Here is a 24,417-nt window from a genome sequence, read left to right on the forward strand (position 1 = left end):
GACACGGGCTAGGCTGAAGAGTAAAAACAGCTCAGCAGACAGTCAGCAAAGTTTAAGCATACATCTAGCTGTCGCTGCCTTTGCGAGCTGATGGAAGATGTTTCTGACAATAGTATGTCAACAAAGCACCATCTAGTGGTTAGCACACCCGGGGCTTCACAGCCCAGCTGAGGCTGCTCGGGCTGCCCAGCTGCAAAGCTTTGCTCGCCGCAGCAAGATGCTGAAACACAGCCCTGGAGCCCGTGCTGGGGGAGCGCTGCCCTCCCACGCACCTTCATATCCAGGAAAGCTGAGCCCATGGAGGAGGCTGCTCCCCAAACCCACAGGTTTCTTCGGTGCATAATGCGGTAGTTATCACCTTGCTCCTACCAGAGCAGTTCTTCAGATAGTTTCCTGGAAACCAGGGTTTGTACCTAATCAGCTGAGAAAACCTGCTTGAATACTTTTATCTGATAACAGTTAAACAGAAATGCACTTGATGTAAAAACTCCTGAAACAAAATTCAGAGGTAATTTTGTAAAAGCAAACATAGAAAGTTATAGGCAAAACATATGGGGATACCTGACTGCAGGCATCCAACAGTATCTTTTGAGGATTTGTTTAGCTGTCATTCCCCACTGTGCAAATTAAAACATGTAATTCCCCACCTCTGGGTCAGGGTGGGGAGGCTCGTTCCCCAGGCTTTCTGTGCTGGCAAACCCAGAATGCCAGGTTGTGGGATGGACTTTCCCCCAGGGCAGCCACACCAAACCCTTGCCTGTGGCTCCTTCGGTCAGCAGCTCCGTGTCTCATCTCCCCTTTCTTCCGCCCATGCCAGCCGCGGGCAGGTGTCCGCAGGCAAGAGTGGCTCATCTGGGTGCAGGCAGGTTTGGGGAGGAGGGGAGGGCTAGTGCTGCACTGCCAGGCACAGACTAAGATCAGATAACTCAGGCAAAAAGATTAAGAAGAAGAAAAACTGTCCTGGTTTAGTGCATGAGTGAATTTGCAAGCTTTTTACTTCCGGATATCCTAGGCAAGTAGAGATATCTCACACAGGTTGGCATGGAAGCAGAGCCTCCTTCCCTCGTTACCTGCCATTTTCTCAACATGGGGCTTTCCTTGCTTCATGCGAGGCTGAGACCAGTGCTGGGGTCAGGAAGCCAGTTGCCCACCAGAGCTCACCAGCACACCACCAACCCAAGCAGCACTTGCTCTTGGCAGAGGACCTGCTTTGGGTCCAGATCTCCTGCTCATAGAATCACAGAGTCATTAAGGTTGGAAAAGCCCTCCAAGATCATCTGGTCCAACCATCCCCCTACCACCAATGTCACCCACTAAACCATGTCCCTAAGCACCACGTCCAACCTTTTCTTGAACACCCCCAAGGACGGTGACTCCCCCACCTCCCTGGGCCACCCGTCCCAATGCCTGACTGCTCTTTCTGAGCAGAAATGTCTCCTCATTTCCAACCTGAACCTCCCCTGGCACAACTTGAGGCCGTTCCCTCTAGTCCTTTCACTAGTTACCTGTGAGAAGAGGCCGACCCCCAGCTCCCCACACCTTCCTTTCAGGTAGCTGCAGAGAGCAATAAGGTCTCCCCTCAGCCTTCTCTTCTCCAGACCAAACACCCCAGTGCCCTCAGCCGCTCCTCACAGGCCTTGTGTTCCAGGCCCTTCACCAGCTTCGTAGCCCTTCTCTGGACACACTCCAGGGCCTCGATGTCCTTCTGGTAGTGAGGGGCCCAAAACTGAACGCAGTACTTGCAGTGCAGCCTCACCAGAGCAGAGTATGGGGGACGATCACCTCCCTGGTCCTGCTGGCTGCACTATTCCCGATACAAGCCAGGTTGCCGTTGGCCTTCTTGGCCACCTGGGCACACTGCTGGCTCGTGTTCAGGTGAGCATTGACCAACACCCCCAGATCCTTTTCCTCTGCACAGTTTTGCAGCCACACTGCCCCAAGCCTGTAGCGCTGCATGGGGTTGTTGTGGCCAAAGTGCAGGACCCAGCACTTAGCCATGTTGAGCCTCATCCCACTGACCTCTCCCCATCGATCCAACCTGTCCAGGTCCCTCTGCAGGGCCTCCCTACCCTCTGGCAGGTCAACGCTTCCCCCCAACTCTGTGACAGATGAGCTGAGACAGGGCAAACAGAGAGAGACACTGCATGCCTCTCCTTCCCTTAGCCCACCCTGATCTCAGTCTTGGAGCAAAACAAAGTACCAGATCCCAGTTATTTGCACAATTGAGTTTCAGGTGGCCAGAAGATTTCCTGAATCCTAAGCACCCGTTTGGCTAGGCAATCCCCGGTTCACCCTGGGCACACTTCTGTCTCCCTGCTGCGGTGTGGCAGCACTGCCAGAGCAGAAAGCACGTGCTGCCATTCATCAGGGATCTGCCCCAGGGTCAGATCTTGCCCTGCAGATGCCAGCTGCTGTTTAAACCTAAGAATTCTTCAGAATGTAGGTACCAGCCCTAAAAGCCTCCAAAGCGTTGAGTATGTCACTGGGTCATCACAATCTGTTAATAAATATTTAACCCAGTGTTCAGGATTTAGGCAGTATGTGCTCCATCTTTTCTTGTATCCAACCTAGCTGCCCAGGGATGGCATTTGGCGGGCTGTAGCGTTGCCACTGGAGATGAAAGGTGCTTCTGAAGTTAAGAGCAGTTCGTGAGTGACTGGTGTGTCCCCTCCGTGAGTGGGCATCGTGTCACACACCGAGTCCCATCTCTGCAGAGTGGCGTTAGTGGCGTTGGTGTTAGGAGTCACTGTGACAGCTGGGATCACTGTCATGCTGGGTCAGCCTTGTTCCAATGAGTTTGCACAACAGCCTGTTTCTGGTTCTTGCAAAAGGATGAGGGTGTTATGAATAGATCTTTTGGATCCCTTGAAGTAGGTTTGCATTGCAGCGAGACAGGGAAATCAGAGGGGCCGTGGCCACAAAAGGGAGTGAAGGGAAAGGGACCTCAGTGGGGCAGGACAGGAGCTGGAGGGAGAAGCCCAGGCTGGCAGAGGGCACTGCAAGTGTCCACGTCGTCTGCACTTTCAAAGCCTGGCGTTGGCCCTGGTTCAGTTTGGAACCCCCAGGTGTGACACTGGGAGGAAGTCTGTTATTTGCTTTCTTGCTCTGTGGTTGGCAGCTGAGACTTTGAAGCTAGTTAGCAAGTGATGGATGATAACAACTGACAGGCAAAGCTGATGGGAGGCAGTGTTTTCTAGCAGATGCATTTATCTGGCAGGGCAGATATTCCCCGTGCTGCAAATGATTTCTTTTCTGTGCCAAAGGAGGAAGAGAGAGCGGGATTAAAGGACTTGCTGAAATCCTACGTATGTAATTAAAAAAAATAGGAATCCTGTTTTCCAATAAAGAAACTTCATAAATACCTGAGTTTATGCTGGAGCATAAAATAGTTCGTCAGAATCAAAATTGTGGCTGTTAGCATGGAGGAGTTTTATTCCTCCTGGCACAGACTAAAGAGGCACTAACAACAGTGTGTCCTAGACCGTTGTGAACTACAAGAGCAAGCAGTTAGTTACAACCCATGTCTTTATCTGCATGAAGTGTTTTGCTATAGCATTAGCATGCCTGGGAGAAAACGGTGTTTGATTTTCAAAACCATTCAAGCTGCTGTTGACCTTCAGTTGCACGCTCCTATTACAAGCCCACTGTTTGCCTTGCTTCGTGGAACAGTCATTCGGGTGAGAAAACCCCCTGATATCTCCTGACTTGAGAATGGTTTTGCTGCATGTCCTGTGACTTTGTGCTTTATCTGATGATCTTTGAAGCAGTGCCTCGCCGAAGGCTTGTAGGAAGTTGCACGTACGGTGCGGTAAGCTGCGTTTCCGCTGCTGGTTGTTACAGAACCATCTTCAAGGGACGTGGGGAGCTTTTTAGCAAAACTCTGCCCGCTTATAAATCCGATCAAGTCGTTACGCTTATAAGAAAGGCGCACCTGTAAATCCTGGCTTTGTGTCAGTGGTTGCCCTGGTCTCTTTGGGCGATGCGCTGAGACCCTTGCGGGTGGTGCCTCACGAGGCAGGCAGAGAAGCGGTGCGGCAGCGGGGCATCGCCGTGAGCTGGGACGGGGCAGGCTCAGGCTGCGCATTAGGAAGTTTTCCACAGGAGGGCGGCGCAGCCAGGGACAGGTCTCCAAAGAGGGGAGGCATCTCCACCTTGAAGGCTTTCAAGACCTGGCTGGACAAAGCCGGGGCTCACCTGTCTGAGTGTTGGTGGGAATCGTGCTGCGAGTGGGAGGTGGGGCTAGAGACCTCCAGAAACCCCTTGTGCCAGCCTGCTGTCATTCGCTGATTGTCCTCTGGTTTCTTGCAGGAGGAAGAAGGTGAGGAAGCAGACATCTCTTCTGGTCCTTCAGTCATTAGCCACAAGATGCCTTCTGCCCAAACCTTTCATCACTTTGCTCCTCGTTACTCTGAGATGGGCTGCGCTGGGATGCAGATGAGAGATGCACATGAAGAAAACCCAGAAAGCATCCTCGATGAACACGTACAGCGTGTGATGAAAACACCAGGCTGTCAATCTCCAGGACCTGGCCGCCACTCTCCTAAGCCACGGTCCCCAGAAAGCGGCCACTTAGGAAAGCTGTCAGGGACACTAGGAACAATTCCTCCAGGGCATGGCAAACACACAACAAAATCAGGAATGAAACTGGATGCAGCTAACTTATACCACCATAAACATGTCTACCACCACATCCATCACCACAGCGTGATGAAACCAAAAGAGCAAATTGAGGCCGAGGCCACGCAGAGGGTGCAGAACAGCTTTGCTTGGAATGTAGATTCACATAACTATGCAACAAAGTCACGAAACTACACTGAAAACTTGGGCATGGCCTCTGTCCCCATGGACTCTTTAGGCTACAGGTGAGTCAGGGCAACACCCAGTGGGAGGCCCAGAGCTGGAGCTTCTCTAGGAAGCTCTTTCATAAATGGGCTCTAGCATGCCAGTGAAACAGGGTGGCTGAGACATGTTTTCTTATGGGACATGGTTTGAGGGCTTCTCACTGCTCTTCCCCTTCAAAAATGAATATGCTTCCTGATAACCCTTATAAGCCCCTTTTCACCTCTGGGTCTGGTGCTAAAAGACATCCTCTAACCAGGATTTTGAATGGCCTTGATTATAAAGTAGCTCTTCTGTTCCTTAAAGCAGCAGAGGTGATGGTCGGCTCAACCATGCACTGGGAGTTGATAAGTGTAGGGCGGTGTCTTAGGGCCTGGGCAACAGAAACCAGACTCTAAAGTTGTTTATGAGAGGACACAAAAGTACTCCTTTCTGCAAGGCGTAATTTATTCACCAGAAGCGTTCATTTGTCTTCATATATAAGTGGTGGACGCTCAGGTGCTGCTGTGGCCTGCTGTCCCAGGGGGACGTTCTCCCAGGCAGGGCTGTGTCCATCTCTGCCCAGGAGAGATGTCGGTGCCATGTGTGCTCTTGTCAGTTTTTCCTTTGTCTGTTTGAATTAGAAACATGGCATGAGAGGATGGTTTGGGTTGGAAGGGACCTTAAAGATCACCTGGTTCCAACCCCCTGCTATGGGACACTTCCCCCCAGCTCAGGCTGCCCAAATCCCACCCAGCCTGGCCTTGGGCACTGCCTGGGATGGGGCACCCACAGCTCCTCTGGGCAGCCTGGGCCAGAGCCTCACTGTCCTCATAGTAAATAGGATTTCTTCCTAATGGAATTTCTTCTGAACATATAATCTAAATCTATCCTCTTTTAAGTTTAAAACTGTTACCCCTTCCCCTGTCGTTTCAATCCCTCATAAAGAATGCCTCCCCGTCTTTCCTGTAGGTCCCCTCTATATACTGAAAGGCCACAGTAGGGTCTCCCCGGAGCCTTCTCTTCTCCAGGCTGAACACTCCCAGCTCCCTCAGCCTCTCTTCACAGCAGAGGAGCTCCAGCCCCCTGACCATCCTCATGGCCTCCTCTGGACCCGCTCCAGCAGGTCCCTGTCCCTCTGGTGCTGGGGTCCCAGAGCTGAATGCAGGGCTCCAGGTGGGGTCTCACGAGAGCGGAGCAGAGGGGAGCAGTCCGCTCCCTCGCCCTGCTGACTGTGCTGCTGTTGTTGCAGGCTGGGGCACGAGTGGCTTTCTGGGCCACCAGCACACATTTTCAGCTCATATTCAGTTTTTCATCCGCCACCCAATTCCTCCATCTTCTGTCTGTGTGCTGAGAGGAGAGGGTGAAGTTTATTCTCTGCAGTTTATTCTCTGCAGCAGCTAGTCCTGTTATTGAATTACTGTAAAGGCGAGGCTCAGGGCTACCTTGAATAATGAGTGGTGATGATAAATGTGGAGCAACTGTAGCGGAGAGCTTGGCTAGCTCCTTAAGGTGTGTTATTTTGGGGCAAGGCTTTGCAGTGTACTAGGGGTGGGATTTTAGTGAAGGCAGGCAGCCAGGTGGGTCTGCAGTGTGTAGGAACAACTTTCTGGAGGAGGGATGAGGGAGGCAGAGCGTAGAGGCAGCTGAAGCAAACTGCTCTGTGGGCTGACAGGGAGGGAGAGAGCCCTTACGTCTTTCTGTAGGGTTGAAATGTGTCTGGGCTGCTTTGACAAAGCATACACGTGGCCATGCTGGGTCATCCCAAAGCCACATCTAGATATAGGTCTTCTCTCTAGCACTGACTACAGTATACACTCAAGGGAAATGTAAGTGGGCACATTTAGAGCTGTCCTTCTGGCACAAACTCACAGTTCCTGTCCCCAGGTTAGGAGTTTTATAAGATGAGAGTTTGCATCTGAACAGTCTTGTTCAGCAGCCAGTGCTCTCTTGCAGTGCCTTGTTTTGTCCTTCCTGAACCCAGCTGCACTGCTGGCCTCCCCAGTCTGCAATGTGATTACGAGCTATTGAAAAAGGCTTTGTTTGCACTGAACCTGCTGCTGGCGAATTTTATTTGATACCTGCTAGTCCTTGTGTGGTCAGAAGCTGAGAACAAATTCTCAGTTTGCTCTGACTTCACTGACCTTCAGCATCCCCCTGTCCATGTTGTTTCCTCAGCTAAAGAGCTTTTATCTGCATAGTCTCCACCTGCAGAAGACAATCCACATCTCTGATTGCCTGCATGGTGTCAGTGCTCTGAGCCCCACAGTGGCCGTGTGGGGCATGCTGGCCAGACCCAAACATAGCAACATCTCCTCATCGGTTCTCAAGTGATTTCCCACTAATTCTCGCCACCCTGCAACATCGGGTTACTGTTTCCAAAGAACCCCTGCTGGGAATCCCATCTCACTTCTTCCCAGCAAAGCTGACTGGGGATCTGTTACCCCTTTGTGGTGTTCTTTTACCTGTCTGTGCTAATGAGCATACAGAAGTAGGGAGGGCCTGTGGAGTAAAGTAGGTGGGTGGTTAGGATGATGGGGGTCCATTAAATTTACAGCCCATGGCAATGACAGGCCAGCACAGGCTTGTTCTGTGTGGCCTCGCGAGCGTGTGGCTGCCCAGCTGTGCCACTGGGCACATCCGCATGCGCAGTGGCAAGGAGAGGTGGGATAACTCCAAGAGCCTTTGCTGCAGCCATAAACATAGCAAGAGCCTGTCGGCCATTGCCTCCTTTCTGCCTAGCTGCATTGTCTGCAGCGGCTGCGTTGCCCAGTGTGCCCTGGAAGTTAGGTGGGAGCCTGCAGAAGGCAGTCCGCTCCGTGGGATGTAATCTTTTACCGTGATTTGAAGCCTCAGTTCAGATCACGGTGAGAAGCAAACGCTTGGCATGGTAAAACAGCAGTTTGGGGTGCTAGCAAGCTGGTAAGCAGCTCTGGGGAGGGGATCAGAAGGGCTCAGACGAAGAGCAGTGGTCTGACATGGAGAGGCAGCCTATAGATTGCAGCACCAGGATGAACCTCGTGCTCTGAGCCTGTTACCACGTCAGAGCAAAGAGCTGGGGGTGTAACGCCATGTAACTTCATTTGCCAGGAGATCTCTTGCCGCGTTGCCAGAGAAGCTCCCTTCCCTCCCAGAGACAGCTGATGTGCCTCAGTGTAGCCAGTCTTGCTCTTAGCCACAGCTGTGGCATGGTTGGTTTGAGCTGTGGTAGAGCCCAGCAGACCCTGGCAGGGCTGAATATGTCTCGAGATAGACATGTCCGTCCTCTGCCACTGTCTGTGGTGGTTTGGCTTAGGCAAAGCGCTAATGTCTCAAGCTTTATTCTTGCAGTGGGAAAGCAAGTCTGCTCTCAAAAAGAAATGTTAAGAAGACCGATTCAGGGAAAAGTGATGGTGCCAACTATGAGATGCCAGGATCTCCTGAAGACGTGGAGAGAAACCAGAAGATCCTTCAGTGGATCATAGAAGGAGAGAAGGAGATCAGCAGGCATAAGAAAACAAACCATGGGTAAGGGCTGGTAGAGCGAGGAGTCTTCATACTGTTGTATTGCATCCCTTGCATAAGGCATGTGTCTCTAGGATGTACAGCAGCCTGCCTTGTTCCTGGAGATCTTGAGAAGGCAAGCATCCACCAGGGACAAAGGTTTAGATCCTCTGGAGACTGAGGATTGCTGGGGGGCTATAAGGATAAAGTTCAGTTTTTTTCCAAAGGACGAATTGTGGCCTTGGGGGGAGGTTGAAGCCTCAGAGGAATCTCACAAACTGCTGCTGTGGTTACGAGGTGGATAATGTGGCACACAGTAGGCAGTATTTTTGCTTTAGGCATTTGCTCTACATAAATGCTTGTTGCTCTTGCAAGGTGTTGATAGAAATGTAGGACCTGCTGTGCTGGAGCCATTGGTCCCGAGTAAGCAGCCTGACACGGCTCAGGCAAGAGTTCAGCTTGTTGGGAGCATCCTCTGGGATGGCCTCGCCTGCGCAGAGTAGAGCCGAAGATGGTGGCTGTCTTGGGAATCTCTCTGTAGTCAAGCAGATCTCCTGTGGGCACAGCTCCGTAAGCGCAGTCTGGCCATTCTCTGGCAAAAAGCAGTGCTTTCAGGGCGTCACTGACAAGAGGGAGCTGGGGGCTCATCCCCATTGCCACGGCTGCGTTAGCGAGTAGCTGAGTGGCAAAAGTGCTGTTGTTTTTTCCTCTTGCTTCAAAGTAGTGGCCGGGGCAGGTTGCTCTGCAGGCAGCTGGGATGAGGGACAGAGCCATGGGCAGTGCCGGGCCACCGTGAAGCCAGGCAGCTAGTTGTGTTGCTGGAGCTGGGGAAGGACGAGCACGTTGGTGCCACATCCATTGCCCGTCGGTGGCTCAGAGCGAGAGGCTCGCAGCCTGGGAGCGGTGGCACCGCACACGGGGCCATCTTCTGGCGGATCCTGCTGAGTGAATTTTGCATATCGTTGAGCTGCCTTTGGCTGGTTTTATTTCTATGCATTGTGCATTTCATGAGAGCCCTGAAGCAGATCTGTTGTCTTTGTGTCTGGGTTGGGTCGCTCACCCCGATGTCTCACCAAAACACTAGAGTAGATGGCAACACGCTGCCCTGAAACATCCAGGGCTGCAGTGGCTGGATGGTGCTCCCCTCTCCCTCAGAAACCACAGCACAGCCATGCTGTAAGGAGCTTCCCGGTGGTGCCTGAGCCCAGCTGCGGAAGCGGTAGTCCACCTAGGAGTGACTGTGAGCATGTACAAAGCGGCTTGGCAATCTGTGTAAAACCTTTGTATTTATGTGTAGCTCTTCAGGTGCTAAGAAACAGCTGTCCCATGATATGGTCCGACCCCTCTCCATTGAGCGACCTGTTGCAGTGCATCCGTGGGTCAGTGCGCAGCTCCGGAACGTTGTCCAGCCTTCTCACCCTTTCATCCAAGATCCTACCATGCCGCCCAATCCAGCACCCAACCCTCTCACCCAGCTGGAAGAAGCTCGCAGGAGGTTGGAGGAGGAGGAAAAAAGGGCTGGAAAACTCCCCCTTAAACAAAGGTATGGCAGTAGGGTCTGACTGTGCATGGGAGGGAAGGGGGAAACTGCTCTGAAGGTGGGGAGCTGAGGGAGATGTCCAGTCCCCCTCTGTTTCAGTTTCCAGCACGAACGGGGTGGAGGTATGTGCAGAGGTCAGAGAAACCTGCCCCAGTCCCTCTGATGTGCCCTCTCATGGTGGTGCATATGTCACAAACTACCTTGAGGCCCAGGCTTGCGTTTTTTGGATGGAGGGTCTGGAAGAGCTCTGAAAGGATGGGGAAGGAGCTGCTGAGCGCTCAAGCAAGTGGAGCCTGTCTAGAAGGAGCAGGTTGGGGAAGAGCTCTCTTCTGCAGTACTAACCGCACTCCAGCTCGTGGGCTCGCTTGTTCTTTGCTGGCGCTGACTCTTGGCTTGTTCACACTCACACAGAGATTTCAAAGGTCTTGGCTGGTGCGGTAGCAGAATTCAGCGGGATGCAGCAAAGTTAAGCACAGAAGAAGAGTATGTATTTGCTCTTTATTTACATCTCCTCCAGTCTTCCAGCAAAGGCTGCTTGTGGCATCTAGATGGGAACACCGCACTCTAGTCCCGCTACAGCAGGACTGCCTCACTGCATGTCTGTGCCCAAGTCACTGCTGCTTTTTGTGACTCAGCTTAATGCCTGTTGCAGAGCTAATTCTCCTGCTCCTGTATTATCTTTCAGGGAAGATTATTTGCAAGGCACATGGAACTATCAGATGAAAAACATTTTGGAAATGCTGGATAATTACTGTTAAGAGCTAAAAGCACTTTGCCCGTTAAAAACCTTTCACAATGGGAATTGCTTGTAGTCACTCCAGTGCTTTATAGCTGCATTCTGAGAACTTTAAACTTTCAAGTCTGACGCTTAGAAACATGAGTGTAATTTAAAAAACAAGCTCCTCTAATTGCTGAACTCCAATTATTTTTGCTTGCAGTGGCCTTGTAGCAGACTTCTGCATATTTATGTCAGAGACAGATTGAAAGACAGGTAATTAGAGGGCTCTCCCAAGTCAGGTTGAGCCAAGTTTATTTGATCTACCTTTCAGTTGGTGTAATTGGATAGAGTTTATTAGTAGAGTCATTTATAGTCATATTAGATTCATGCACCTTTCCCAGAAATGTCTAGATGCAGATACACCCTTTGGAAACGCCAGCCTGGGCTATATGCATACGTCATGAATATGCTAATAACAACTTGGCATGTATTGTCAACATAGCTTTTGTAGAAACCCCGTGGCATTGTGGTATATGCCCTCCAGACCAGCAGAGAACAGGCTGAGCCGTGCTGGGCTGCTCCACTTTCACACTTGTGCTGCCTCCTCACAAGGCCTGGCTGTTCTGAAGACGCAGTGATCCCGCTGACCCGCCTGATGCGTGGAAAAACAGGGAGCAGTGTTTGCTGGGGAGGAACCGCTAATGAAAAGCAAATGTGCCCATGTCCAGTAGCACACAAGAATGGATGCTGCCCCCAGGGAGTGAAGGATTTCTTGGTGTTTAAATCTTTCTGCTGTATTTTGGCAGGACGAGGTGCTCCAGCTGAAGCGTGCCTGAGCTAGCACCTTTTCAGAGGGCTCCTGTTACGGTTAGCACAGGAGCGTGCCTGAAAACAGACCCCACGTCTCTTCTGAGCGGGGCTGCCCAAGGCTGGCTGGGGAGCAAAGGAGAAACAGAGGGGAGATTTCACCTGGAAACACCTTTTATTTCAGTCAGGAGCTTTGGAGAGCTCTTGGAAATTGGAGCCAGCCTCCAGGTTCATCGGCAGCCTTGGGGAGGCAGAGTCCCCACAGCACAGGAGGAGTTGGTGAGCCTGGAGGTGTCGTTGAGGCACGGGCTTGAGCTGGCTGCAGGGGAGCGTACAGTGCCACCTTCGTACAGCTCAGCTGCCCCTGCAGCGTGGTTACCTGGCTCACGAGCTGCTCTCCCGCCGGCACAGCCCTCTGTAGCCATGTCCTTTCCCCGCTCGCTCCCCAGTTCTGCCTGGGGGTGTCAGCAGCATGCTCCCACCCCACCACCGTCCCACAGGCGTCCACACAGGCTGCACTGAGCACCATAAATACTCTGGAAGGAGTCACGCTGCTGTTGCAGAACAGGCCTTTCTCTCCCTGTTCTGCAGGGTTTGGGGCAGGGAGCATTGATCTTTAAGATATCTGCATGACAGCTGCTAGGAAGCAATTCCAGATTAAATGTCCAGCACCGAATGACCTGCGGATCCGGTGTGCCCATTGCGTTTGTGGAGAGCCCTGTCCCAGTGACCATCATTGCTTGTCTGTGCAGCCAGTTTGGAGCCATTTTCTGTAGCTCCACAGTTCAGTTATGTTAACAGCTGGAAGAAGTAATTAGTACCAGCTCTGCAGAGAAAAGGGTTTTGCAAGCAGCAAAAGAATTTTAGAAATTCTCCAGCAAAAATGTTAGCGTGAGCTCGGTTTGGAATTAATTTGGTTGGGCCGAGCCTGGAAGAGGATCAGAGCCGGACACTTGCAAGGTAACATCCACCGGTTGCATTTCAGGCTTTCCAAAGCTCTTCAGCCCCTGGCTGAGTTGGAGCAAGCCCCCTACCTCCCTGTGCTGGGCACAGCTGCATCACAGCTAGGTTGTACTTGTGCTCTAACACAGACCCAGGTTCCCTTTCACATCAGCCATTTGGATTATATGGCTAGAAATTCCTGACAGGTTAGTGAAGTGTAGATGCAATAAGTTGGGTCAGTGCTGCTGTTCCCTTGTCGGATAACATTTTATGTCATTTTATGACAAATGTTGCAAAGGGAGCTGATCCCAGAAGAGGAAAGGTAGCGTTTCTTGTCTGTATTCCTGGGGAGGGTCACGCTGCAGACCCAGGAGATGGGCGCAGGTGGAGGCTTTAACGCAGCAGGGCTTAGACATGGTCTGGCGGAGCAGCGTACTCAGTGGTGGCCCATCTGGGTAAGAAGTGGTCTCAGGAGATTTCTAGATTTCTTGGCGATGACGAAAGTGGAGACAGTTGTGTTGCCTTGTTCTCCTGAGAGGAAAGCTTGGAAAATTGTGTTTTCAGTGATCCGCCCTGCTTCAGGCTGCTACAGATCTGTTGCTGCAGTTTTGGGATGCGTGTGTGTTCTGTGACTGTGAGATGCTCCGAAAGATGGTTTTTCTTCCTGCAAGAAGGCATTAACCCTTTAGCTCTTGTCCCATCACCGGCAGCATCCTTCAGGAGCTGTTCCTACTACCTCTGCAGGTCCTGTCCCGTTGGGGAGAGCCCTGTCTTTGTGTCCAGCCACTCTTCCTGTTGCTGCCTGTGGCCTCCTGCTCTTACAGGGTCCCTGTAACCCGCCGGGCAGTGCCAGCTGTGATTCCATCCCCCTCCTGCTCCAGGGGGACCGAAGCTGCCCTCAGCCTCCGCTCAGATGCCCAGAAGCCATCCCTACCTTGATTTATGTCAAAAACAGGGAGATCCAAAACTGCGGGGTTTGGTTTTAACTCTAGTGCTGTGAAGCAGTACAGAGCTTCTGTTTTCAGGCATTGGCAGCCTCTGTGCTCTGGGAAGGCGTGCGTGCTGTGATGCTGGTGCTTTAACCCCTGCCTGTTTTCCACCATCCCTTTTTTTCTCTCTGCAGTCTGCACCAGGAGGGCTGTCTGTTTCGACAAGCCCTTGAAACAGCGTATGTGCAAGAGGCATTCGCTCTCTAGTGGATGTAGGAGAAACTTTGGATGCTCTTTCTTCCTTGCGTGCTTTCTACAAGCCACACGATCCCCGTGGCCCCTTTCCGAGGCTGGGGAAGAGGGGACAGAGGAGCCAGTCCGAGCACGTTCAGAAACGGCCTTTCAGGAATGAATTACGCACCAGCAGGAGGAAGGCTCCCGGCTGTTGGCACGGGCCCCCTCTTGCTTCTACCAGGGCAGACCTCGGGGGGCTCAGGGCGTTTGTCGTAGTGGATGGGCGTTTGCAAGGCCAGGAGGTGCTGAGCAGATGAAGGCTTGCTCACCCAGCAGCCCTGTGCGACGGCGGCGCCAGCGTTGTGCTGCCTGTGCTGTGCACGCCGTTGCGTCCCCGGGAGCCTGCGTGCCAGGTCTCCTGGGCACAGAGCAGCTGTCTCTTAGTCATGACTTGTTTCTAGCGGCATTAAGAGAAGCTTAGGGACTTTGAGGTTTTCCAAACCCCTTCAATTAACTTCTGGCTCACAGGATGCACAGTATTTGCCTGAATTTATGACCCATTTTTCCTTTAAATGCAAGATATTTTTTTTCCAAGGATGATTCAGTTTCTTAATGTTTTTCTAGCTAAAGGGCATCCTGTACTTTGATATGAGGATAGGTTCTAAGAGCTCTGCTGGCACCACGAGCAGACCCGCACCTCTCAGGATGCGGCATTTTCCCCAGAGGTCTCCCAGGCAGAGCAAGCACCAGAAACATTGTTCAGTTGAACTTTAGACCTCTCATGGCTTTAGAAAGAGGTGAAAAAAATTTCTCTGGTCTTGGTTTGCAAAGCCAATGTTTATGTGGGCATGCCATTAAAAAGGTGCTGTGCCTGTGAGCCAGTGTTTAAAGGTTAGGGTCACAGTCATTTCCAAAATTGTGATTAGCTCATGTGCTTGGCAAATTCTCTTTTTATAGCAACTTTCCAGTCATATAAATACAAAATCATCTTTTTTACCCGGTGTGTTTTTAAAATAATTTTAAAGCTGCCAAGTTTGTTTTATGCGATTTTGAAAGAGAACGCTGCCTCTGCCGAGACCACACATGCCAAGTTACGAATTTGTGTAGGCTGCTCAAATGCTTGTGCAGCATTTACAGTGCCCAGGTGAAAAGCTCTACAGAAGTGCAAAGTACCATTATTTTTATCGTTGCTACTTTTGTCTGCCTCTGAAAATGGGGCTAGGACTGGGCTGACACTTCCAGTGTAGTGACGGCACCACATAGCAAACGCCACGATGTGGGCTGGAAGCAGAGACCAGTCTGACATCTCAAGAGTCAGGAAAACAGGAGATTTAAAGTCAGTTCACCAGGGTTTTGAGGGCAGTGTCTGCCTTCCAAAATCCACCCCGTGGTGCAGACAGGACATGTGCTGTTAGCCAGCAGCCTAACTGGGCCTGGCCACCCTGCGTGGACAGGACAGGCAGCGAAGCCTGTCCTTGAGCTGTTCTCCTCTCACCAACAGGTTCCCTACCCTGCCAGCACCGGTGCTGGAAAGGATGAGCCGGGAAGCCACATGGCTTCTTAAAAAAGCCATGTAATTGCTTGGATGGACTCTCCTCTTGGGCTGGTTGGAGATGTTCTCCCTGTGCAGCAATCTCAACAAGTTGGCTGCTAGCCCAGTGGCCCTGAGACAGCTCCTTTTTTTGACATCAGAGCCTCTGTTTTCCCCACAGAGCCTGAGGAGCTGCAGGACCACCACAGCAGGCTGCCTGCCAGTCCCAGGCTCACTCAGGCTGTGTCACATCTCCTGCTGCCCATCCCTTGTCACCTGTGGTGGGACATGACCTGAACCCCTTGCCTGGGCAGCTCCATATACCCAGACCGGCACCCAGCAGTGGTGATGGCTCTGAAGCCGTGCTGAGCACCATAGGCTGATACTCAGCAGGTTGCTTGTATTGTTGTACAACAGGTTGAAGCCCCAGAAGAGACCGGGCAGCGGTGCGTCCCAGCCGTGTGAGAACATCGTGGTTGCTTACTACTTCTGTGGAGAGCCGATCCCTTACCGCACCCTCGTCAAAGGGCGCGTGGTGACACTGGGACAGTTCAAGGAGCTGCTGACCAAGAAAGGGAACTACAGGTAAGGGCTGTTTGCTGCGTGCAGTGTGGTGCCTGCAGACTGTCAACAACCCCTGGCAGATGCCAGCACCGGGATGCAGTGGTGCTGCTCCTGCCAAGGTGGAGGAGCCATGGTGGAGGTAGGTCGGGGGCATCCTGGAGTTCTCAAGAGCCTTCCAGGAGGGCTCTCAGGCTGTGCTGCAGTGGGAATACAGCAGCACAGTAAAGATGCCTGGTTGCCACTGGAGGTTCCTGCACTTAAGAAAAATAAGTCCCAACGTGAGCCAGGAATGTACTTTTTAAATAGGGGCAGAACCAGTACTTGCAGCAGCAATCCTGCCTCGTGGAAGCAGGGTTATATTTGTGTTTGACTGGAAAGGCTTGGTTGTTGAAGAGGCAGGTTGTGGGAACACGGGAGATCGGGTTCTCTACCAGAAATGTCCTGCATCACAGTTCGTACCTTGAACAGACATTTCAGGGCTGCATGGTGTCCTGGGCTGGTAAGGAGCAGCAGCAACCAGTGCTTGATGATGCTCTGGGGAACCCTTCAGCTTCCAGAGCCATTTAACTCCCAGGGTTTCCTCCAGTGAGGACAAAGAGGTTGGGCCCTACTGGAGTCCCAGAGTGCCTGTCCTCTGTGTGGCAGCCAGGCATGGGGTGCGTAGCTCTGCCAGTCACCCCTTCCAAGTAGGAACTGCCTTGGGAAAGTCTGCCTAGAAATGTTCTGGGCTCTCACCAACACGGGGACCTTCAGCCAGCTTTTGTGAGAGCTGTGAATGGGTCTGGATTCAGGGCCTGAGCCTCAGTCGCCTCCACATCTGCTGGAGCTGCTCCCCGTTCACCATTAGCTCAGGGAGTGCTGTACCCTGTCTCTGGGTATGACTGGTGTCCCGCGTGGCCACTCACCTCTCTCTGTCGCCGTGTTTCTGGGTTTTCAGGTATTACTTTAAGAAAGTGAGTGATGAGTTCGACTGTGGTGTGGTCTTCGAGGAGGTGCGGGAAGATGACACCATCCTGCCCATCTTCGAAGAGAAGATCATCGGGAAGGTGGAAAAGATCGACTAGGCGACTAGGCTGTGAGGCTGCGAAGGCTTTAAGGAAAGGACTGTGAAAGACTCTGGGACCGGAGGAGAAGGTCTGGGGCTGACGCTGGCGGTGCTACTCCAGCAGGCGCTGGGTGAGCCCGGGGCGGAGGGCGGCAGCCTGCTCTGCGCAAGCTGCTTTGCCAGTGGAAGTCGTTTCACCCCACGAACCTGCCAGTGGGAGCCTGGGCTCCCTCTCCATACCGAATATAAGTGTAATGTAGCATTGTACAGTGCATTAGAAAGTGTAATATGACCTTGTTTACTAAAGCTGCATATTTTTGATATATTGTAATAAAAGGAAAATATTTCCAATGTCACAGTGCTCTTATGTAAATGTAAAACGTACAGGTACTGCAGAATTCACCCAAAGTGTACAGCCATCCGTCAAACTCAGTGTGGTCCTCGCTTTCACAGCACCCTTCCCTGTCCCCTTCGTGTGGATGGCTCCTGAGTGACACTGCTGCAGCGGGGCAGAGCGCATGGCCCAACGAGCCGCTGTCCCCCCAGTCGTGTAGAAGGCGTTGCTGCGCTCCGGAGGGGCCCTCCCCTGTGGTTCCTGCGCACCTCCGAAGATTGCTGAGACGTTTTGAACAAGTCGGCCTCTTGCCTCCCTGGCAGTTGCAGCTACTGGACCTGGTAGGGTGGTTTTTCTCCTGAGCTTTCTGAGATTGAGTGACTCCCCGATGGAAAGAAGGGTCAGTGGCAGTTCTCAGTGCTGGGGGCTTCCTGTGGTGCCTTGCACCAGAGACACGGGACGGGGCGAGCTGGCAGGGCCGTGGGACATCCGTGAGGACTGGCTCCCACCCCGTGCTGTGGAGCTGGGGCGGCAGGCTGGGCACTGGCATCCCACATCCTGCGCTCGTCCTCCACGTCTGCCCTGTTCCTGGAGAAGACCTTTCCTCCCAGGAGGGAGCAGCAGCTCCGCAGAGGGCTGGCACCTGTGTGCCCCCTGCAGACATGCTCGGGCCTCCAGTGTCAAAGTCAGGCTTTGGTCAAGGAGTCTTTCTAGGAGACGTGTCGTATGGGGAGGAAACCAATGAGACACTTGTATGAGGACAAAACCCATCTTTTTATGAGTCTTGAGTCTTTTTTTCAGGTTCTGTGTCTCTGGGGAGGTCATGTGAGGGCACTGCAGTCCAGTGCTAGTAGCGAAGGGAGTTGTTGATGCCATTTTGTGGGGCTCTTAGGGCCAGGTCACCCGAACACTGCACTCACTCTAAGGGGCAGCCACCAGGGTGCAGATGGGACTCCAGGCAGCCTCCTGGGATTACTTGCTCCCACCTGGGCTGCCCGCTCCCACTGCCCCTGCCTTTGGCCCTGCCCTGCCCACCAGCCCGGGCTGTACTCCATGCCCAAGCAGCCACAACTCTGCGCTGGCTCCTTCAGCGAGACCGGCCCCCCCGCGTCCCCCAAAGCCAGCTCGTCGGGGGCTTCCACATCAGCTCTTGCCCTGCCTGGCCGTGTGTCCCAGCTCTGCACTCTGCTGCTGCAGCATTTTGGAGCATGGTGCGGCTGCCTGTGGGGCTGGTGGCCCCGTGTGCGTGGCACCGCATGGGGATTTGACTCAGCCTATTGTATATGTCACCGAGTGCCTTTTAAACACGGTCCTGTGACTTATAGCCTATCACTATGTGAAGTCCAGCAAAATCTGCAATCGTTTTCAGCCAGGGAACAGCGTTATGAACGTTTTTTTTCCTCCCTCTTTTTTTTTAAGTTCTGATCATGTTGTGTCTGGTGAGGTTGTTACCATGCCTGGGATTTCCGTCTCCCCCTTTTTTTCTCAGGGGGTTCCCTGTAAATATGTACATTTGCTAAGCGCAGCACCCTCTGCTGGCTGTGCAGCCCTGGCGATGTCTCCTGTGCATCCTCATGTGCTGACTTGTACAATGATCTTTTCAAAGGTACTTGGATAAAATGAAATAAAACCCCACATCCCAATGCCTGCTGGTTTCTTCCTTCCCTGCGGAGCAGAGATCCAGGCCCAGGGGAGCCAGTTGGGGTGACTGGTGGGTGGGACTGGCCGGGTGCCCAGGGCACATGGCTCCCCCACAGGGTGGACGTGGAGGCCACAGCCCTCAGGGCCCTGTCCCCAGAGCCGTTGCCCACAGCCTGAGAGCAGCAGGCACGGGGAAAGGGGACAGTGCTGGGGGTTGTGGGGACACCAGGGGGTCCCAGAGGCTGTGAGCCAGGGTCTGGAGAAGCTCAAAGAGTGTTTGGAGCCCCATTTTTTTTTTTTACTTCTGCCTTCCCTAGCTGTGACAACAACTCCTGGGGCTCCCCTGCTCCCTGGGGTTGCTGCATGGTCATGCAACCCAGACCTGGGGCAGGAGGGGTGCCTGGGGGCCACGACGCAGAAAGCCCTGGTTCATTCCTCCATCGCCTGCACCCCGACCGCACAACCCCAGGCCCACACGTTGCTGTGTCACTGCAAAGACAAGCGCCACAGTGTGCCCAGAGACGTGATGGGTCCAGGGCCCTGGGGAGGTGAAAGGAGCCTTGTAGCACCCAACCCATGGGGCGTGCCCAGGGCCAAGGCCATGCAGTACCAGGCCAAGGCGAGGGCACGGTGTCTGGGGTCCTGACAGCAGTAGGATGAGACCACCACCAGGCCCTTAGCGTGGGTACAGGGGTGATGATGGTGACAGCCGTCTCTGGTGAGCCGGGGTCTGTCACCTGTGGCTGCAGGGTGGGAACCAGGCCTGTGGCTGAGCTGCCCCATGGGAGAGACTCCCCGGGTTCAGCTTTTAGTCAGGGAGCTCTGCCCCATGACCCCAGATGTGAACCCACTGTGTTCACCATGTCCCCTGAGACGCCACCGAGCACTGCGTGCCCCTGGCCAGTGCAAATGTGGCGCCCATGGGGTGAGCCGGGGCTGCCAGCAGCGGCACCCCCACAGTGCTGCAGAGCTGCAGACAAAGACCAGAGCCCACGTTGTTTCCAGGGCATTTATAGCACCCACCCAAGTGGGACAGGGCTCACAGCTCATCCCGGGCTTCAGCCGTGCCTGACGGACTCAGCTCCTCTGTGCCTGTGCTGTTCTCAGGGGTCTTGGTCACCTGCAGAAGGTGATGGTAAGAAAAGGATGGCCAGACACCCCGTCCCCATCCTGCTGTGGGGCAGAGCAGGGTCCATCCCCCGCCCAGCTGGGGCTTGGAGCCATCCTGGGGTGGATGGAAACCCCTGGCCCAGGGAAGGGGGACCTCACTGACCACAGGTGGCTCCTCAGGCAGCGTCCCCCCATTTTCCAGGAATTTGGAGAAGGTCTCCACGTCTCGGGTGCTCCTATACTCAATCATCTGGAGTCACGGAACAGGAGGAAGATAACGAGTGATGCCCGGGCCCAACTCCCTTCCCCAGGTGCCCCACGCGTGCCTTGTACCCTACCTTCCTGCCCGGTCCAGCAGGGAAATAGTGCAGTGTGGGGTAACCGCTGATGGTGATGTTCTCCAGCTCATTGGCCGTGGCATCTATCTCAGCAATGACAATGTCCTCGTGGTCCTTATAGCGCTCACCCAGCTCCTCCCAAGCAGCCGCCATCTCCTTGCAGTGGGCGCACCACGGCGCATCTGCGTGACAGGCACAGTGCTGGGAGGACACCCTGGCTGAGCTAGGGGACCAGGATTTGGGGCTGCTGGGGCCAGTTCCTCAGGTGAGGGACTGGCATGGAAGGGGGCTCAGCCCTCAGCCCCTTGATGGACCTCAGGAAGGGTCACGGGGAGCCACAGCACTTACAGAATTTCACAAAGACGTTCTTGGTCTCATCAAATGCCACCTGCTCAAAGGTCTTTCCCACGAGGACTTTAACAGGTCGTGTGTCCCAGTCCTCAGGGGGCTCCTCGCTCAGCAGATGGGGCTGTGGGGACAACCAGGGTGGCCACAGCCCATGGTGAGCAGCGATAGGACACAGGCGTCAGGGGCCAGGGTTTGCCAGGAACATCCCCCCACCACCACCTGCAGACCCATCAGATCCAGGCACACCAGGACCAGTTGCCAGACACCATCCCCACCACCCCAGCATGGTACCCAGCCCTGTTCAGCATTCCTGTGCTGACTTCTGGACCATCTCTTCCCTCCTCCCCCTCTACTTTCATCCCATCGTGTGTAGCGCAATATTGGTGATCTCCTGCCTCATTTCCCATAAAGTTGTGGGTTTCTTTTTTTTCCTTGCACAGTCAGTTGCAGGACGAGCAAGTGACGTCATCTACCTGGAGTTGTGCAAAGCACTTGACACTGTCCCCCATGATATCCTTGTCTCTAAATTGGAGAGACGTGGATTTGGTGGATGGACCTCCCGGTGGGTAAGGAATCAGTTGGATGGTCGCACTCAAAGAGCTGTGGCCAACAGCTCAATGTCACGGTGGAAATCAGTAATGAGCAGTGTTCCTCAGGGGTTAGTACTGGGACTGGCGCTAACATCTTTATTGGTGACGGGGGCAGTGGGATCGATGCCAAAAGACACTGAGCTGTGCGGTGTGGTCGGCACACCAGAGGGACGGGATGACAGCCAGAGGGACCTGGACAGGCCTGAGAGGTGGGCCCGTGCAATCCTCCAGAAGTTCAACAAGGCCAAGTGCAAGGTCCTGCACCTGGGGCGGGGCAATCCCAAGCACAAATCCAGGCTGGGCGGAGAATGGATTGAGAGCAGCCCTGAGAAGGACCTGGGGATGTTGGTGGATGAGAAGCTCAACATGAGCTTCCAGCATGGCAGCCCAGAAAGCCAAATGTGTCCTGGGCTGCACCAAAAGCAGCATGGCCAGCAGGGCAAGGGAAGAGATTGTCCCCCTCTGCTTCGCTCTCATGAGACCCCACCTGGAGCCCTGCGCTCAGCTCTGGGCCCCCCAATGCAAGAACAACATTGATGCATTAGAACGAGCCCGGAGGAGACTGCAAAGATGCTCAAGTGGCTGGAGCACCTCCCCTACAAAGACAGGCTGAGGGAGCTGGGGTTGTTCAGCCAGGAGATGAGAAGGCTCCAGGGACACCTTACAGTGTCTTTCCAGTACCTAAAGGGGGCTGCCGGAAAGGTGGGGAGGGACTCTTTGTCAGGGGGTGTAGTGATAGGACAAGGGGGGGGGGGGATGGCTTTAAACTAAAAGAAGGTAGGTTTAGATTAGCTATTCAGAAGAAATTCTTTACTATGAGGGCAGTGAGGCACTGGAACAGGTTGCACACAGAAGCTGTGGATGCCCCATCCCTGGAAGTGTTCGAAGCCAGGCTGGATGGGGCTTTGGGCAACCTGGTCTGGTAGGAGGGGCAGGGGGGTTGGAATTAGATGGTCTGTAAGGTCCCTTCCAACCCAAACCGTCATATGATTATATAACCCCCAAATCCTCAGGTCTGGCTGCACAAGTATCAGTGAGCAGCAGTTGGCTGGTGGTCACCATGCAAGAGACATCATTAGGCTTCAGAATTAACAGCCCAGCACTCTACCAGAAAGCAGCATTGGCACTAGCTGACACAGCCATGGTTCTCTCACCTTAACCTTGCCATCCAGCACCGCCTGGACAAAGTCACGCACGGCTGTGGCCGAGAAGGCCTCCTCATCCATCTGGTATTTGCGGTTGTTCTCCATCTTGATGAAGCGCAAGGTGGGGGCATCAGCAGGTGTCAGGCCGAAGAAGGGCAGGACAGTGGCACCGTACCCATCCACATCCACCACTACAAAGAGCACCTGGGTGGGGGGACAGGCAGCGCTGAGGCCAGGGCACCTCGTGGGGCCTCGCCATGCCCACCACCAGGCCGCCTCACCTCTCCCCGAAAATTGCTGGCAGCCTTCCGGAAGTCATCCCGCAGCGCCAGCTGCTCCTCCACGGACTTGTTGAGAAAGAGCAGCATGTGGTGGGGGATCTTGGCACCAAAGATGCGGCTGGAGGTCTGCGGAGAGTGGTGGGACGGTGAGGGCTGGGGTGTCTTGTGGCTGGTGCTGGGGACAGGGTGGGACGGGGGCCGTACCTCATTGGAGAACTCCATCACCAGCTCCAGGCTATGCACGCGGAGCAGCCGAGTAAGCTCGGCCGCGTCCAGTCCCCGTGCTGGGTCCACAGGGAAGTCTGTCCGTCCCTCGTCGAACTGCCAGGATGCAGGCCAGTGAGTGCCAGGGGTCCCCACCATGGACCCCCCACCCTCCCCAGCCCTGCTCACCTTCTTGAAAAGGCAGACAGTGTCGACTGACAGCCCATATGCCTCAAAGAGCTCGTCCGCCTCGGTCACGCCAAACGCCACATCCACCACCTCACCAGCAGCCTCGTAGAACGCCTGGGCCGCCTCGCCCTTCAGGTCCTGCACGGCCCTACCATGAGACCTGCCCTGGCCCTGGCCCAGCCCCGGCCTGGTCCCTGGCCCACCTTGAAGAAGCCCACGACCACCATGTCCTGGGCGCTGATGAAGGCAGCCGCGGTGTCGGTGTCCTGCAGCAGCGTGGCGCTGGGGCCGGCCCGACGCTGCATCCAGCGCACGATGCCGTTGGCGTCCATGCGGCCTGGCACGTGGAGTGGGGCTGCCACCATCACCCCAGGCACCCACCCGCTGTCACCAGACTGCCAACCCCCCAGCCCAGGCCACCGCCCCCAGATGCCCACGCTGCCGCTGCCACCACAAGGCTGCCTGCTGTCACCTCATTCACCATCGCATCGCTGCCACCCGCTCGCCTTCACCACGCCGCCACCCCTTCACCACCAAGCACCCCTCCCGGTGCCCCCCGCTGTGGACGCCGCCGCCTTCATGCGGTACCGTGGCCCTACCGGTGTAGGCGAGGGGATGAGTGCGGTTGCCATCACGGAAGAGCTTGAGCGTGGGGTAGGCGTTGATGCCAAACTCGGTGCTCAGGCCCACCTGCGCCGTGGCGTCCACCTTGCCCAGCCGCACCGCCTCCGACCCGTTCCTCAGCGTGGCGGCTGCCTGGGCAAACTCGGGGGCCAGCCTCTGGCAGTGCCCACACCACGGCGCATCTGCGTGGGGGCCCAGTGTCACCCACAGAGAGCCCAGCATGTGGGGATGGCCCTGGTCCCCAGGGGTGGGGCTCAGTGGGTGGCCAAGGACATGTTACCTGGCACGCTCCAGCACCTGCCCACACTCTTCCATGTCCCACACCCCACCTTGTGTCCCTGCCCCATATCCCATGCCCCTGCCCTGTGGACCTGCCTCACACCCTCTCACACTGTGTGCCCTTGCACCAAACCCAATGCCCCCGTGTTGTCACGCTACGTCCTGTGCCCCTGCCCCTCTTACCCATATCCACAGCCCTGTTGTCCCTGTGCCCCTGCCCCTCTTACCCATATCCACAGCCCTGTTGTCCCTGTGCCCCTGCCCCACACCTCTGCCCCCTGCCCTGCACTCATGGCCCTGCCCTGTACCCCTGCCTGTCCCCAGCCCCTGCCTGTGCCGGGGACACTTACAGAACTCCACCAGCAGCAGGCGGAACTCGCTCAAGGCACGGGCGAAGTTGTGCTCATGAAGCACCAGGACGCTGTCCTCCTCCTTGAGCTCATCCGAGACCACATCATCCTCTTCATCCTCCTCCTCCTCCTCTGCCACCACCTCCCCATCCTCCTCCTTGCCTTCGAGCCCCTCGCTGTCCCCCCAGGCCGGGCCCAGCCAGGCCAGCGAGAGCACCAAGAGCCAAAGCAGCCGGGCCCCGGAGCCCCGCATGGTGCCACCACTGCCAGCCGCCACTGCCAAAGCCGGCGCACTGGGGAGAGGGGACAGATAAGGGCCCCGGGGCGGGTGGTGCCGGTCCCCAGGAGCTCGTGGCCCTCCGCTACTGGCTGC

The 24,417-nt window shown here is 54.7% G+C and overlaps 2 protein-coding genes across 3 annotated transcripts in view; one reads left to right on the forward strand and one right to left on the reverse strand.

Moving 5' to 3' along the window:
• AXIN1 (axin 1) overlaps positions 1-16,967 on the forward strand; it is an 81,602-nt gene extending 64,635 nt beyond the window's left edge. For both annotated transcript variants that reach the window (XM_083800821.1, XM_083800822.1), the window contains exons 6-10: positions 4,309-4,862; positions 8,149-8,325; positions 9,599-9,844; positions 15,420-15,587; positions 16,504-16,967. In XM_083800821.1, coding sequence (XP_083656947.1) covers positions 4,309-4,862; positions 8,149-8,325; positions 9,599-9,844; positions 15,420-15,587; positions 16,504-16,630 — 1,272 coding nt within the window. In that variant the 3' untranslated portion in view covers positions 16,631-16,967. The remainder of the gene's footprint in view (positions 1-4,308; positions 4,863-8,148; positions 8,326-9,598; positions 9,845-15,419; positions 15,588-16,503) is intronic.
• Positions 16,968-17,107: 140 nt separating this feature from the next.
• Positions 17,108-24,412, reverse strand: PDIA2 (protein disulfide isomerase family A member 2). The gene is made up of 11 exons (XM_083800836.1): positions 24,045-24,412; positions 23,391-23,597; positions 22,995-23,128; positions 22,792-22,929; positions 22,603-22,719; positions 22,399-22,524; positions 22,127-22,321; positions 20,383-20,503; positions 20,035-20,216; positions 19,860-19,946; positions 17,108-19,706 (listed from the first exon to the last, which is right to left on the reverse strand). The coding sequence occupies exons 1-11, from the start codon at positions 24,295-24,297 to the stop codon at positions 19,626-19,628; spliced, it is 1,641 nt and encodes a 546-aa protein (XP_083656962.1). The 5' UTR covers positions 24,298-24,412; the 3' UTR covers positions 17,108-19,625.
• Positions 24,413-24,417: the final 5 nt, after the last annotated feature.

This window comes from Anser anser (genome assembly GCF_964211835.1).
Source record: "Anser anser genome assembly, chromosome: 15".
NCBI lineage: Eukaryota > Metazoa > Chordata > Aves > Anseriformes > Anatidae > Anser > Anser anser.